Source organism: Macaca fascicularis, chromosome 4, assembly GCF_037993035.2.
Source record: "Macaca fascicularis isolate 582-1 chromosome 4, T2T-MFA8v1.1".
NCBI lineage: Eukaryota > Metazoa > Chordata > Mammalia > Primates > Cercopithecidae > Macaca > Macaca fascicularis.
In genome coordinates this window covers 36,537,276-36,551,478 of record NC_088378.1, presented here as the reverse complement: position 1 = coordinate 36,551,478, position 14,203 = coordinate 36,537,276, and the positions used below count along the sequence as shown (strand labels likewise).

At 38.1% G+C, this 14,203-nt stretch overlaps 2 protein-coding genes across 2 annotated transcripts in view; both read left to right on the top strand.

The window, feature by feature from the left end:
* Positions 1–14,203, top strand: part of TAAR5 (trace amine associated receptor 5) — a 29,209-nt gene that overhangs the window by 10,282 nt on the left and 4,724 nt on the right. The window lies entirely within an intron of this gene.
* Positions 7,584–8,627, top strand: LOC102136854 (trace amine-associated receptor 4-like). The gene has a single exon (XM_005552061.3). It carries the CDS (start codon positions 7,584–7,586, stop codon positions 8,625–8,627), a length of 1,044 nt encoding a protein of 347 aa, XP_005552118.3.

The window sequence follows — 14,203 nt, the reverse complement described above, 5'->3', positions numbered from 1 at the left end:
TTTTCTCCCAATACCCAAATACTCTTTGTCCTAGATCCAATCATGGAAAATTATCCAGGCTCAACTTCCATCTCAAAGGGCATTGTAAGTCAGTAAGGGCTACCTCCCTGTCACCATTGTTACAGTTTTTATTCCTTCTACTTGTTAGGCAAATAGTAAATGTGCCTAATAAATGCATAATTGATAGCCGTAAAATATTCTCATTTTTACCAAAGGATATTTAACTTTGCATAATTACCAACGGATAATCCAGTCTAAAGGCTGATCTAGATTTGAATAATTTTGGCTCTATCTAGGAAGGGACATTAGGGTGAGAAGCACTGCCAAGCGCCTTCTTTCTGACAGTCTCACAGGACAGTAGACATCACCCAGCCATGCCTCTCCCTTCGCAGGTGAGGACATTAAAATTAACTTTCTCCACTTCTGTAGTGATAGATTCTTTATACCCGGTGGTCCTTCTACTTTTGGCTTCTTTTCAGTTCCTGTTTTAAAAATTCGTATTTGTTTCTCCACTTATTTATTTATTTAATTTGGAGGGATATTTATTTAAACTTTTATTTTAGAATTAGGAGATGCATGATCAGGTTTGTTACCTAGGTATATTGCACGATGTTGATGTTTGGAGTATGGATGAATCCGTCATCCAGGTAGTGAGTACAGTGAACTGTAGGTAGTTTTATTCAAAACTTCCTTCCCTCCTTGTCCTCTCTTGTATTCCCCAGTGTCTACTTTTACCATTTTTATGACTATATGTACCCAGTGTTTAGCTCCTACTTATAAGTGAGAACAGGCGGTATTTGGTTTTCTGTTACTGTATGAGTTCGCTTAGGATAATGGTTTCCAGCTACATACACGTTGCTGCAAAGGGCATGATTCCATTCTTTTGATGGCTGTATAGTCTTCCATGGTGTGTATATACCACATTTTCTTTATCCAGTCAATTGTTGTTGGGAACCTGGGTTGATTGCATGCCTTTGCTATTGTGAATAGTGCTGAGATGAACATACGGGTGCATGAGTCTTTTTGAAAAATAATTTCAATGTTTATCTAAGATTCAGGGGGTACATGTGTAGGTTTGTTACATAGGTATATTGTGTGATGCTGAAGTTTGGGATATAAATAATCCCATTAGCCAGGTAGTGTCTACTTCTTTACTCTAAAAACTTTGGTGTATATGTTTATCTCTTTGTGTGTGTGTGTGTGCGTGTGTGTATGTGTGTGTGCGCGTGTGTGTGTATGTATGTGTGTGTGCCCATGTACTACTCTGGAAGCAGCATTAGATGATTTAAAGAGGGGAGGGAGCAGTATAGGGACAGATGGCTTCAGTATTGGGACATTGGCACACGGCTGTTAGAATGAGAACTGTCTGTAGGTATAAATATACCTAGATAGACCTGGGATAATCTTTTTGGATAGACTTAGCTAAGTAGCTGCATGAAACCTATAGCTGTAAGGTTATATGGGATCTGTGTATATTCATTAAGATAGACATTGAGTACTCATTAAAGAATAGAAATATTCATTTGGAAATTCATCTGTAATATGCCTTGCCTCCCACCCCTGTCTTCTTCTCTCCAGTTTCACAGCTTTCCAATAGATTCTGCACAGTTATCTGTCATTGACACTTTTCTCTTAAGTATTTTAAACAGTTTCTATGCTAGATCCTTTCATAGGCCCCAAGCCTTCTCCACCCAGTCTGGGTAGGGGGTTGGCCTGTACAAACTGGATTAAGGCGTTCTCCTGCTCAAGGTTTCAGATGACAGTTCACCATTGGGAAGCACCCGCAGGAGATCAGCTGGTGGAAGGAGGGTGAAGTCGGGTACTTCTCCCAGGCAACCTTTCTGCCACATTGCCCTGGGGCTGGTTGTGTTCCTCTAGGAAAGGCCATTTGGAGTCCCTCTCCATGCAGTCATCCTCTCAAATTTCCCGTAACTGCTTCCTTCCCCTGCCACTTCTGATCTAGCTGAGGTGGTGGTTCCCTGCTATTGCTACCCCTGGCTATGAGACTGCTTTTTTCTAGTTCCCTTAAACACTGCCCACACCACACCCTAGTAAATGGTCCTTTATTAAGCTCTCCTCAATCAGCCAGGTTCACTGTGCCATCTGTTTCCTGTTGGAGCTGACAAAGGTAGCTTTTCATTGCTCTGAGATAAAGTTTTGAAATTCTTCCCAAAGGCATCACATTTTGCACGTACTCAACTTGGTCTTCTTTTTCCTTGCACATCGAATGTCTCCTCCCAGCTGCATACTCCTCTGAAGGAATCATTGCCCCCTCAGTTAGTCATTCACCCTGTTTGCCCTATGTGGAGGCTATTCACCATCCTCTTCCATTTGGCTAATTTCTTTTTTAATTTTTAAGATCAGTTTGAGTTTTCTGTGTTCTTTTTGTGTGTAGAAAAGATATGTCAGCCTGGCACGGTGACTCATGCCTGTAATCCCAGCACTTTGGGAGGCTGAGGCGGGCGGATGACCTGAGGTCAAGAGATCAAGACCATCTTGGCCAACATGGTGAAACCCTGTCTCTACTAAAAATACAGAAATTAGCTGTGTGGTGGCGCACTCCTGTAGTCCCAGCTACTCAGGAGGCTAAGGCAGGAGAATTGCTTGAACCCGGGAGGTGGAGGTTGCAGTGAGCCGAGATCGAGCCACTGCACTCCAGCCTGGCAACCGAGAGAGACTCCATCTCAAAAAAAAAAAAAAAAAAAAAAAAAAAAAAGAGAGAGAAAAAGAAAAGAAAAGATATGTCAAAGTAATTTTGGCTTTTATAACCAATATTTCATTTAGAAAATAATATTGAAAAGCCTAGATCTTCCTTAAAATTTTACTTAATATGTAACTTTTATTTAGCTTCTAATTTATAAACTTTATTTAATTTATAACTTATAAACAGAAGTTATTCTGTATATACATTTAGCAACTTTTAACAGCTTTCAAATGGCAGTTACAGACTAGTGAATTTAATTCCCTTAGTATTTTATCTGAATTTATTAAATAAGTTCTATTATTGATGATTTAGTTATCAGACACATAAAAACTTCCATAATACTTAAATTGTAAACTTAATTACTTACTTACTTACAAATACAGTGAATTTGAAGATCCTAAAATTATAATACCTTTTACATTAAACTTCTCTTGTGCCTTTCAACTTAAAAATTATGTCTAAATCAATTATTTAATAATATATTTTAAGTGGTAATCACAAAGTTATTTTAAGTATTTTAACATGCTAAATTCTCTTAAACATTACCAATATTATAAATGACAAATATATAAAGATCATTTCCAAAATGAATACCAGCGATATCGATTTCCCTTGTCATTTCTTTTTTTTTTTTTTTTTTGAGAGAAAATGTATTAACTATATGCACATAATACATTCATGCAAATGCACATATCCTAAGATTTACAATGGGAAAAACTGGCTTTGATTGACCATTGTTTGTACTAAATAAGAATACTAATTTTGCATCATTAGATTTGTCCCAAATAATTGCTGACAATTTTCTTTTCTTTTCTTTCTTTCTTTTTTTTTTTTTTTTTTTTTTTTTTTTTGAGATAGGGTCTTACTCTGTCACACAGGCTAGAACGCAGTGGCACAATCATGGCTCACTACAACCTTGACCTCCGTGGGCTCAAGAAAAGATATAAATGAGTCAAACTTTTACTAGAGATTAAAGAATTCACAGGATGAATGCATTATCTAGCATTTGGTAATAAGTGGACGGAGCATGAGTTGTATTTCAACTACATTTTCTCCTTCCTCTCTCCCACCCTTCTTTCCTTCCTCTCTTCCTTCCTTCCTTCCCTCTTTTTCATTCTTTCTACCTTTGTTCTTGTGTGAGGCTAGTCCTTGTTGTCCCTCTGAGGTCATAGCAATGTTTGCACAGAACCGAAGCTCCCTCCCAGAGCCATTTCTCTGGTGACTTAGTCTAATCTCTTGCTGGCAGCACACTGAAGGTTGTGAAAAGACACACTGCTCAAAAGCAGGACATAGGACACTGCCCCTAGAGGCATATTTTAGGCATAAATACTGGTAACAGCACAGCCTGCTAGGAGCCTACCTACAATAGTGTGGCCCCAGGTTCCTAGGAAATGAGCAGGGCAGACAGCGAGAGAACACAGTGCAAATTTGCTTGGTAAGAAACCAGATAACTCACCTTTCAATGATATTAATTTTACCAGCCTAATTAGCCAAATTTTGGCAAGCCAAAGGAGAATATATTAGGACAGAAAAAAATCAGATAGGTTTATTTTCTTCATTGCTATTTTTGCATGTTGAAAGATACCCCTCTTAAAATACTGACCCATAAAAATAAATCTGGCTCATTTTCTTAAATGGTTGAGATTTGAAAGAAACAATGATGCAAAGACCCACAGCAAATCTTTCTTAAGTCTAACTTACAAATAATTTCCCTTACCTATGCTACTATTGTATGGATGAGATACATCAAAGTAAGACAAAATTACTATTTTTGTGAAAGTGGCTGCAGAAGTAGATTGTTTGGGCTATGTAACCAGTAAGAGAAAAATCATGCCTGATAAAGCAGGTATGATATGTCCTCTCCTAATTTTTTCCATTTATTTACAATGCATTGTTGAACTAGTTGAGCTATATTTCCCCCTTTTTATTTGATGGAAATATGTATATACTAATATACTTTTAGAGTTCTAGTACTGGAGAAAAAAATTATTGCATAAAATCCCCTTTTCCTTGAAATTCCAATAATTGTTTACATTTGCAAAATTATTATTTCAGAGTTCTTGTATAATGTTTCATTAGTCTATCATCTTCTCCCTTAAAGAACTACATTTGAACTAAAAAACTATGCAATTCTTGCTCTTCTCTCCAGAATTGTCAACGGACGTTTCTTTCTGCCTCCTAGAAGAAATAACTAATAATTTCCATGGGTGGTTGTTTGCAATGTTATAATTAATTTAGCCCTTTGTTGCTGATGCTTGGGGAAATGCTATCAGTAAAAAAGAGAAAAAGGCACAATCATATCCAATGATAAAAGTGAGATGTCATAAAGGGCTTAACTTTATTTTATTTTGTTAAAAAAATGCTGTATCTATCTTTTCCGAAGGCGAATCTCCAAATAAAAGGAATCTCTATTCTGTTAAGTTTTAAATAATAAACAAAACTCCAACTTGATTTAATTGTATAATCATTTCCCTTTAGCAAACAAGCAAGCCAGCAGTCATATTTGCATGTGGTTACTTGTTTTCATAACTTTTCGCCAAGACCTTAAGATAGGAGTTTGAAATTATTCTTATCTTTGACATTACCTTAACAACTCACCCATGTAATAATTTTTAAAATATATGTGTGTCTTACTCTATCTTCTTGTCTTAATCTAACACTTAAATGTTTGACCATTTCCTTAATATATGTAACTGTAATATATGAGAGAATACTGTTAATTTCTAGAAGTTGTTTGATGCCATGTTTTTTAAATAAATAAATAAATAAATAAATTCACTTTACAAACTGAGGAGGTTAACTTATATTTTTTCAGTGAATAGATTTTCAAACATGGAACTTAAAACTTTAAAACCTATATAATGAAATGTAAAATTTTGTATGGGAAATGCTCTATTTATGAATATATAGTCGCAAATGCTGAAGTGACTTTGTAGTTAGCTTTCTTACAGATTGATTTTTAAAAGAATTTTAAAAGAATTGAGGAAAAGTTTTAAAATTACACATGCAGGGGAGATAAACAGCAGGCTAAATTTAACTTATTAAATAAAGTATTAGATATTAAGATTGGATTATTTGCAGCCTTTTAGAGCTTTGGAACCAACGTGACTAGTAAACAATTGATTTTGTGTATTCTGATTGCTAGTCTGCACTTTATAAAGGAACTGAACACATCTTTGTTCTTCTTACATTTTATTTCCCTATGGCTTGGTGTTTCAAGTGAAACTTAATCGTTTGGTATGTGATTGGTATTTTTTTTAAAAACCCTAAAACAATTTAAGAAATCAAGTTACTATACCCAGAGCAAATAAAACATGTCATAATGGTAACATTTCAAATAATACACAGATATTGGAGATAATTGCTAAGCTATTATAGCAAATAGTGAAAATAGTATTTTTAAAGGTGCTTGTATTTTTATTAATGTCTTTCTCAATTAAATCTGGTGAGGACGTGCTTGTGGGTTCATTTTCCCAACGGACAATTTAGTTTGAGGCTATTCTCAGGCCAAAGTCCATTTCAACTGGCCTTAGATCGCATTGGTCACCAGAATTACACATCCAGCTCCAGCACTGGAAAAACAAATCAAACCATGTCATACTCTGGGTGAGTCAGTCTCATTATTTTCACATTATAAGGGCAACTATTAATTATACAAAATGATAGATTAAGCAGTGAACACTCACACATATCACGTTTGTTACAAATATAAGACAAAAACGAGGGGAGAGGACCTCAACTTGAATTCGGATTCATGAATATAGCTGCTAAATGAAAGGAGATAAGCCACAGATTATAAAATATTTTATTTGTGGGTTTTTCCTTTATATTTTTAATTGTTCAAGTATAATTTTGTTATCCTCAGTATATTTTTAATTTGCCATAGTATAGCTCAAAACTCTAAAAACTATGTTGTTCTCCACGCTGGAGACAGAAATGTTTCCTTAATTGAATAGTATGTCATAAGTGGCAGGATGGAAAGCACTGGCAAATGCCCACACATAAAGCTAAAAAGAAGCATCAGCCTAATCTTCAGATCATAATTATTGATTAAGCTAAACATTAAAAAATAGTTCCATAGTTCTTCATAATCCTTGAGGAGCTTTTATTGTTTAAAAATTGTCCAATATAAGTGGGACAGGAAAAACTCAATCTGCCTACGGATTTGGAATCCTGAGTTAAGGTTAATATTAGGGCAACTGGAATGTGCATTCACCTGCATTACTGAGATGACGATGACCTAATAGCAATCCAGTTTTCTTTAGCCCCTTCCTATTCTAGGGGTGGTTCTTGGACTAACAACACTGGCATCTGCTGAGAGCTTAGATGCAAACTCTCAGCCCTCCCCCAGAATCAGAATCTGTGTTTTAAAAAGATGCCTCTGTAATCCCAGCACTTTGGGAGGCCGAGACGGGCGGATCACGAGGTCAGGAGATCGAGACTATCCTGGCTAACACGGTGAAACCCCGTCTCTACTAAAAAATACAGAAAACTAGCCGGGCGAGGTGGCAGGCGCCTGTAGTCCCAGCTACTGGGGAGGCTGAGGCAGGAGAATGGCGTGAACCCAGGGAGGCGGAGCTTGCAGTGAGTTGAGATCCGGCCACTGCACTCCAGCCTGGGCGACAGAGCGAGACTCCGTCTCAAAAAAAAAAAAAAAAAAAAAAGATGCCTAACTTTGTATGCATGCAAAGTTTTAGGAAGCAGTGCTCCTCGTCAGTAGGGAATTCATACTTGGATTGTACATGCAGGCTTAATTTGGCTTCTGAAAAAAAGCTGTGCTGCTGGTGATTTGTATTGTTGTACTGTGTCTTTCTCACACAGAACTGAGAGGAACACAGCCCTTTTGAACAAGATTCATAGTACCCATAAGACAAAGACGATGAATTTGTCTGACCCTCAGAACCCCCCAGCGGTACAATTTTGCTTTAGCTCAGTTAACCATTCGTGCCCTAGAAATGTGAGGCCAGTGCTGAGTGTCTGGGCCATGTACCTGGTCATGATCGGGGCTATAGTGATGACTATGCTGGGCAACATGATCGTAATCATTTCCATCGCTCACTTCAAGCAGCTCCACTCCCCGACCAACTTCTTGATCCTCTCCATGGCCACCACTGACTTTTTGCTGAGCTGTGTGGTCATGCCCTTCAGTATGATCAGATCCATCGAGTCCTGCTGGTATTTTGGAAACCTCTTTTGCAAAGTCCACAGCTGCTGCGACATCATGCTCTGCACCACCTCCATTTTTCACCTCTGCTTCATCTCAATTGACCGTTACTATGCTGTTTGTGACCCATTGCAATATGTCACCAGAATTACCATCCCTGTCATAGAACTCTTTCTACTCATCAGTTGGTCCATTCCCATGCTTTTTGCCTTTGGCCTGGTATTCTCAAAACTAAACATAATTGGTGTAGAAGAGTTTGTTGCAGTCATTGATTGCACAGGTTTGTGTGTGTTAATATTTAATAAGCTCTGGGGTGTACTGGCCTCCTTTATAGCTTTCTTTCTCCCTGGGACAACCATGGTGGGAATTTACATACACATTTTTACAGTAGCCAGGAAGCATGCTAAGCAAATTGGCACAGGTTCTAGGACTAAACAGGCTGGGTCAGAAAGCAAAAAAAAGACATCCTCTAAAACAGAAAGCAAGGCCACCAAGACCTTAGGAATAGTCATGGGAGTGTTTGTGTTGTGCTGGCTGCCCTTCTTTGTCTTGACGATCATAGATCCTTTCATTAATTTTACAACCCATGAAGATCTGTACAATGTCTTCCTCTGGCTAGGCTATTTCAACTCAGCTTTCAATCCCATTATATATGGCATGTTTTATCCTTGGTTTCGCAAGGCATTGAGGATGATTGTCACAGGCATGATCTTCCACGCTGACTCTTCCACCCTAAGCCTGTTTCCTGCCCTTGCTTAGATTGTGTTCCTCATTCAATAGGACTCTTTTCTGGTGGGGAATCTGGGATGCCCCTTCTCTACACAAGTAGGGGCATGAATTGACTAGATAAGGAGGTCCTTCCAGTTGGTGTAATGATTATCTAGGTAGGAGTCATAGATCTAGCCTTCCAAGTATACTAAAGCTACCAAAGTGGTCCATTTCTGGGCTTTGGGGAAAGACAACTCCAATAAAAAGAATCTCTCCCAAGTCTTGCTGACTCCTGAGATTCCAAATTAGGGATCTGGAATTTGAGTCTTTTGGCTTAAATCATATAGAGATTTTCTCACTTTAACTTGAAAACATCAGATGCAAAAGCAAAGTTGGTTTCCATAATCATTGACAGCCTTGTATGTCTGAGTTATCTAAATCTTTCTTGAGATTGTCATTGCTTGTTAGGGGAGTGGGAGAGAGCCTGGGCATACAGGAAGTCTGAGTTATGGAGGATGCTTGTGACACGGAAGGGGAGAAGGACGCAGACAGTTATAGTTACTTCCAATTGTAATAATTTTGGCTTAAACCCCTTTTCAGAAAGAATTGATGTGAGATTTGCAATATTTGATAAAATCGGACTGTCTTACTAAATGAGATAAATGAATAAAGAGTTTAGGAAAATATGCTTTCTTTCTCGCAATATACACTTTTGATCCATGTATGTATGCAGCCTGTGTGTACACATAGTGGGGATGCATCCATGTCTTGCATAAGTGTGTACACAACATATTCATTATCCTCCCAGATTGAACTTTACATGGGTGTCCACAAACATTAGCTCAATTGTTTCTCAGAACAGCTCCACATGCTCTTCTTAGGCTAAATCAAGGAGAGTGAAGCAGCCTTTTTCATTCCTAAACCAATCTCCTCTTCCCAGGACTCATCTAAGTTGAGCAGAGTAGCCATTATCTCAGGGGGAATGGTAACTTCCATGATACTTGCTCTCTGTATTAAAAACCACTCGGTTCAATGAACATTTATTGAGCACCTACTATGTGCCAAGTGTTGCTCTGATTGCTTGCGGTTCAGAGATAAATAAAACTCAAACCCTGGCCTCACGAGAATTTTGACTTCATAGGAGAGACCATAGCTGCTCAGTTACACTACAGGGTAATATGTGTTATGACAGAGCCAGGCACAATGAAACCAAGAGAGCATGGCAGAAGAAAATTTAGCCTGGCATAGGGTTGTGGAGAGACTGCCTGCATTTTTGACCAAAGGACTGTAGCAGCAGGTTTGGTAAGGGAACCAGCGCCTCTGTTAGAGTCAAGGGAAAGCTGGGGAAGTGGAGTCAGAGCATCAGAGAAGGGGTCACTAAGCCAACTTCCTGAAGATCAGCATGAGGAAGCAAGTTTAAGCAAGTACTTTCACCCACTGAAGTGAAATTGCAAAGATAGGGCATGTGCAAAGTCTGTGGTAAGCTGTTGCCGCTGGGTAGCTACTGTTCTGCGTCCTTACCCAGGAATTCAGTGGTAGACCTGACACCACTGTTGCTCAGCAATGTCAGCAGAGAGGAAAAAGAGCCGGGTGCAGAGTGGAGCTGGGCCAAGGGTAACTTATAAATAAGAAGTTTAACTGGCTCAAGGTTCTGCAGGCTGTACAGGAAGAATGGCTGGGGAGGCCTCAGGGAACTTACAATTATGGCAGAAGGCAAAGGTAAAGCAGGCACATCTTACAGGGCTGAAGGGGGAGGAAGAGGCAGGAGGGAGGTGCTACACACTTGTAAACAACCTGATCGCGTGATAACTCACACACTATCAAGAGAATAGCACCAAAGGGAAAATCTACCCCCAAGATCCAATCACCTCCCACCAGGCCCCATCTCCAACACTGAGGATTACAATTTGACATGAGATTTATATGGGGACACAGACCCAAATCATATCAGACAGATTTTGAGGAATCAAGAATTATTCTGTCCTATGTGCTCTCAAAGGCAGGCAAAGACTGTCCGTAGACAACATGCTATAGCAAGACAATCTCTGAACCTGAGTGAGGATTGCCAGTTTGAGCTTGTACTAAGAACACTTCCATCTGGCTTCATAATTTCAGGTTAACATAATTAACACAGTCTCATTACAATTGATTTTGTTAAAGTTGGCAGTAATTTGAAAACAAATTTGGTTTCTAGAATTTGATAGCAACACTCCAGACCATAAATGAGAATTAAGTAACAATCTCTAAATATTCCGTGAAACATTTTCAAATCCTCATGAAAAAAAATTTCTCAAATATGCATAGGTGTATTCAAAATAAGAAGGAGCTAGGCGATCTAGATAATTTTTAATCTAGAGTACTACTCTGGTAGATTTCATGCACGGCTAATAGTATAAAGACTATATTGTCACTGGCTAAGAGACCTGAGACAAAGTTTAATATCTGAGCACAACCATGACCCATTTTTTTTCCTTGGAGTAAAAATACAGATTTTTTCCCCTTTGGTAAAAGTTATGCATGCTTATTACAAAGAATAAAATGAAACTTCAAGTACTCCAGAAAAGTACAATAAGGGAAGTCATTCCAAAACCAACCAGAGACCCACTGTCAACTCTCTCCTTGTATACATGGACCCACAGGGATCGATTTTGCTAATTTTGTTTTCTGTCTTTTGGTATCTGTTGATTTTATTCAGGAAAATGTCATGAATATATTGGTCAATAGCAATAGAACTATATCATTAATTTTAATGACTGCAAAAGATCTTATTGCATGAATTGTACTATAGTTACTATCGTTTGTTTAATCCATCCCCTACTGGAGAACATTCAGGTTGTTTCCATTTTTTACTACTATTAATAATGCTTCACAGAATATCCTTTAGCATGCAAAGTTTATCTTGTGTGATCATCTCCCTGGGACATATTCCTTGAATTGGTACTGTTGGTTCCAAGGATTCATTGTAACTGTAAGATATATGTTACTTCCACTTCCACCCCTTGTTCCAAAAGGATTTAAGAATGGCTTACATGAATGTATACAAGAAAAAGAGACTTGACTAGATTATTTTTTTAAGTATGTTTATAAAAAAATGAAAACAGAACAAAGTGGGAAATGAGACTAGGAAAGGCAGTATGAGGACACTGGAACCAAGAATGGTTCAAGGCTGTAAGACTCAGTCAAATGCAGCTGGAGATTAATTCCAGCCTCTTGACCCCTGGGCCTATGCTCTTCTTGTGAGTCTCATGATCATCCTCTCTGTGCTTCCTCCCTGCTCTTCTGAAACCACTTCCTGGATCCCATTACTCTTGTGCTACCTCTGGGGGCCACAGGCCCTTCTGTCCAATAAAATCTCTCCTAGAGCAGCAACATAACTTCTTTTAATTTTACTGTAAATTGACACATAATTGTACATATGAATGGGGTACATGCATACACTGTGTAATGACCAAATTAAGATATTTAGCATATTCATCACTTCAAACATTTATCATTCCTTTGTGGTGAGAACATTCAAAGTCCTCTCTTCTAGTTGTTTTGAACATACTATACAATATTGTTAACTATAGTCACCCCACTGTGAAACAGAACACCGGAACTTATTTCTCCTAACTGCAACATAGTACCTATTTACCAATTTCTCCTTACCATCCACTCCTCCCTACCCTCCCCAGCCTCTGGTAACCACTATTCTATTCTGTACTTCCAGTAGATCAGCTTTTTTGGATTCCACCATGAGTAAGACTGTAATATTTGTCTTTCTTTGACTGGCTTGTTTCACTTAACGTAATGGCCTCCAGGTTTATCCATGTTGCTACAAATAATAGAATTTCATTCTTTTTATGGCTGTTTAGTATTCAATTGTGTGTCTATACCTTTTTTAAAATCCATTCATCCATATATGAACACTTAGTTTGATTCCACAGTTTGGCTATTGTGAGTAGTGCTGCAATAAATATGGGAGTACAGATATCTCTTCGACATACTGATTTAATTTCCTTTGGATAAATATCCAGTAGTGTCATTGCTAGATCAGATAGCAGTTCTATTTTTAATTTTATGAGGTACCTTCATACTGTTATCCACAATGGCTATATTAATTTATATTCACATCAACAGTATATAAATATTCCCATTTCTCCACATCCATACCAGCATTTTTTATTTTTTGCATTTTTTATAATAGCTATGCTAATTGGGACAAAGTGATATCTCACTGTGATTTTGATATGCATGTCCCTGATAATTAGTCAGCAGTCCCCAGCCTTTTTGTCACCAGGGACCAGTTTTGTGGCAGACAATTTTTCCACAAATGGGGTTGTGGAGACGATGGTTTCAAGATGAAACTACTCCACCTCAAATTATCAGGCATTAGTTAGATTCTCATAAGGAGCGCATAACCTTGATCGCTTGCATGCACAGTTGACAATAGGATTTGTGCTCCTTTGAGAATCTAATGCTGCTGCTGATCTGAGAGGAGGCAGAGCTTAGGTGGTAATGCTCGCTTGCCACTGCTCACCTCCTGCTGGGTGGCCCAGTTCCTAACAGGCCACGAACGAGTACCATTACTGGTGCCATTATAAGATACATGTTACTTCCACCTCCATTTCTTGTTCCAAAACAATTTTGGAACCCTGGTCCATGGCCCAGGGATTAGGAACTGATACAAGTCTGTGGCCCAGGAGTTGAGGACCTCTGAATTAGTGATGCCGAGCATTTTTTAATATATCTATTGGCCATTTGTGTGTCTTCGATGTTTTTCTTTAGAAATGCCTGCTTCAATCTTTTGCCCATTTCTTAATCGGATGATTTGCTTTTTCTGCTATTGAGCCACTTAAGTTCCTTACCTCTTTTCAGATGTAGAGTTTGCAAGTATTTTCTCCTATTCTGCAGGTTGTCGCTTCACTCCGTTGCTTGCTCTCTTTGTTGCACAGGAGCTTTTTAGTTTGATCCAATCTCATTTGTCTACGTTTGCTTTTGTTGTCTGTGCTTTTGAGTTCTTACCTAAAAAAATTTTGGTCAGGCCAATGTCATCAAGTGTTTCCCCTATGTTGTAGCTTCAGGTCTTACATATATTAATTCATTTTGAGTTGATTTTTGCATATCGTGACATATAGGGGTCTAATTCCACTTTTCTGCACGTGGATGTTTCATTTTCCCAGTACCATTTATTGAAAGGATCTTCCTTTTCCCAATGTGTGTTCTTAACTGTCAAAAATCAGTTAGCTGTAAGTACATAGATAAAATCAGTTGGCTGTAAGTACATAGATTTACTTCTGTGTTCTGTATTATTTTGCACTGGTACATGCATCTATTTTTATGCCAATAGCATACTATTTGGGTTATAATAGCTTTGTAATATACCTTGAAGTCAGGTAATATGATGTCTCCAGCTTTGTTCTGTTTGCTCAAGATTGCTTTGGTTATTCACGGTCTTTTGTGGTTCCATATTAATTTTAGGATTATTTTTCTATTTATGTCAGAAATGTTACTATATTTTAATAAGGTTGTATTGAATTTGTAAATTACTTTGGGTAGTATGAACATTTTAATGATATTAATTATTCTAATTCGTGAACATAGAATATCTTTCCACTTATCTGTGTCCTCTGAAATTTCCTTCAGCA

Coding starts and splice junctions, on each gene's coding strand:
- LOC102136854 (XM_005552061.3), top strand. CDS start 7,584: ATGAATTTGTCTGACCCTCAGAACCCCCCAGCGGTACAATTTTGCTTT.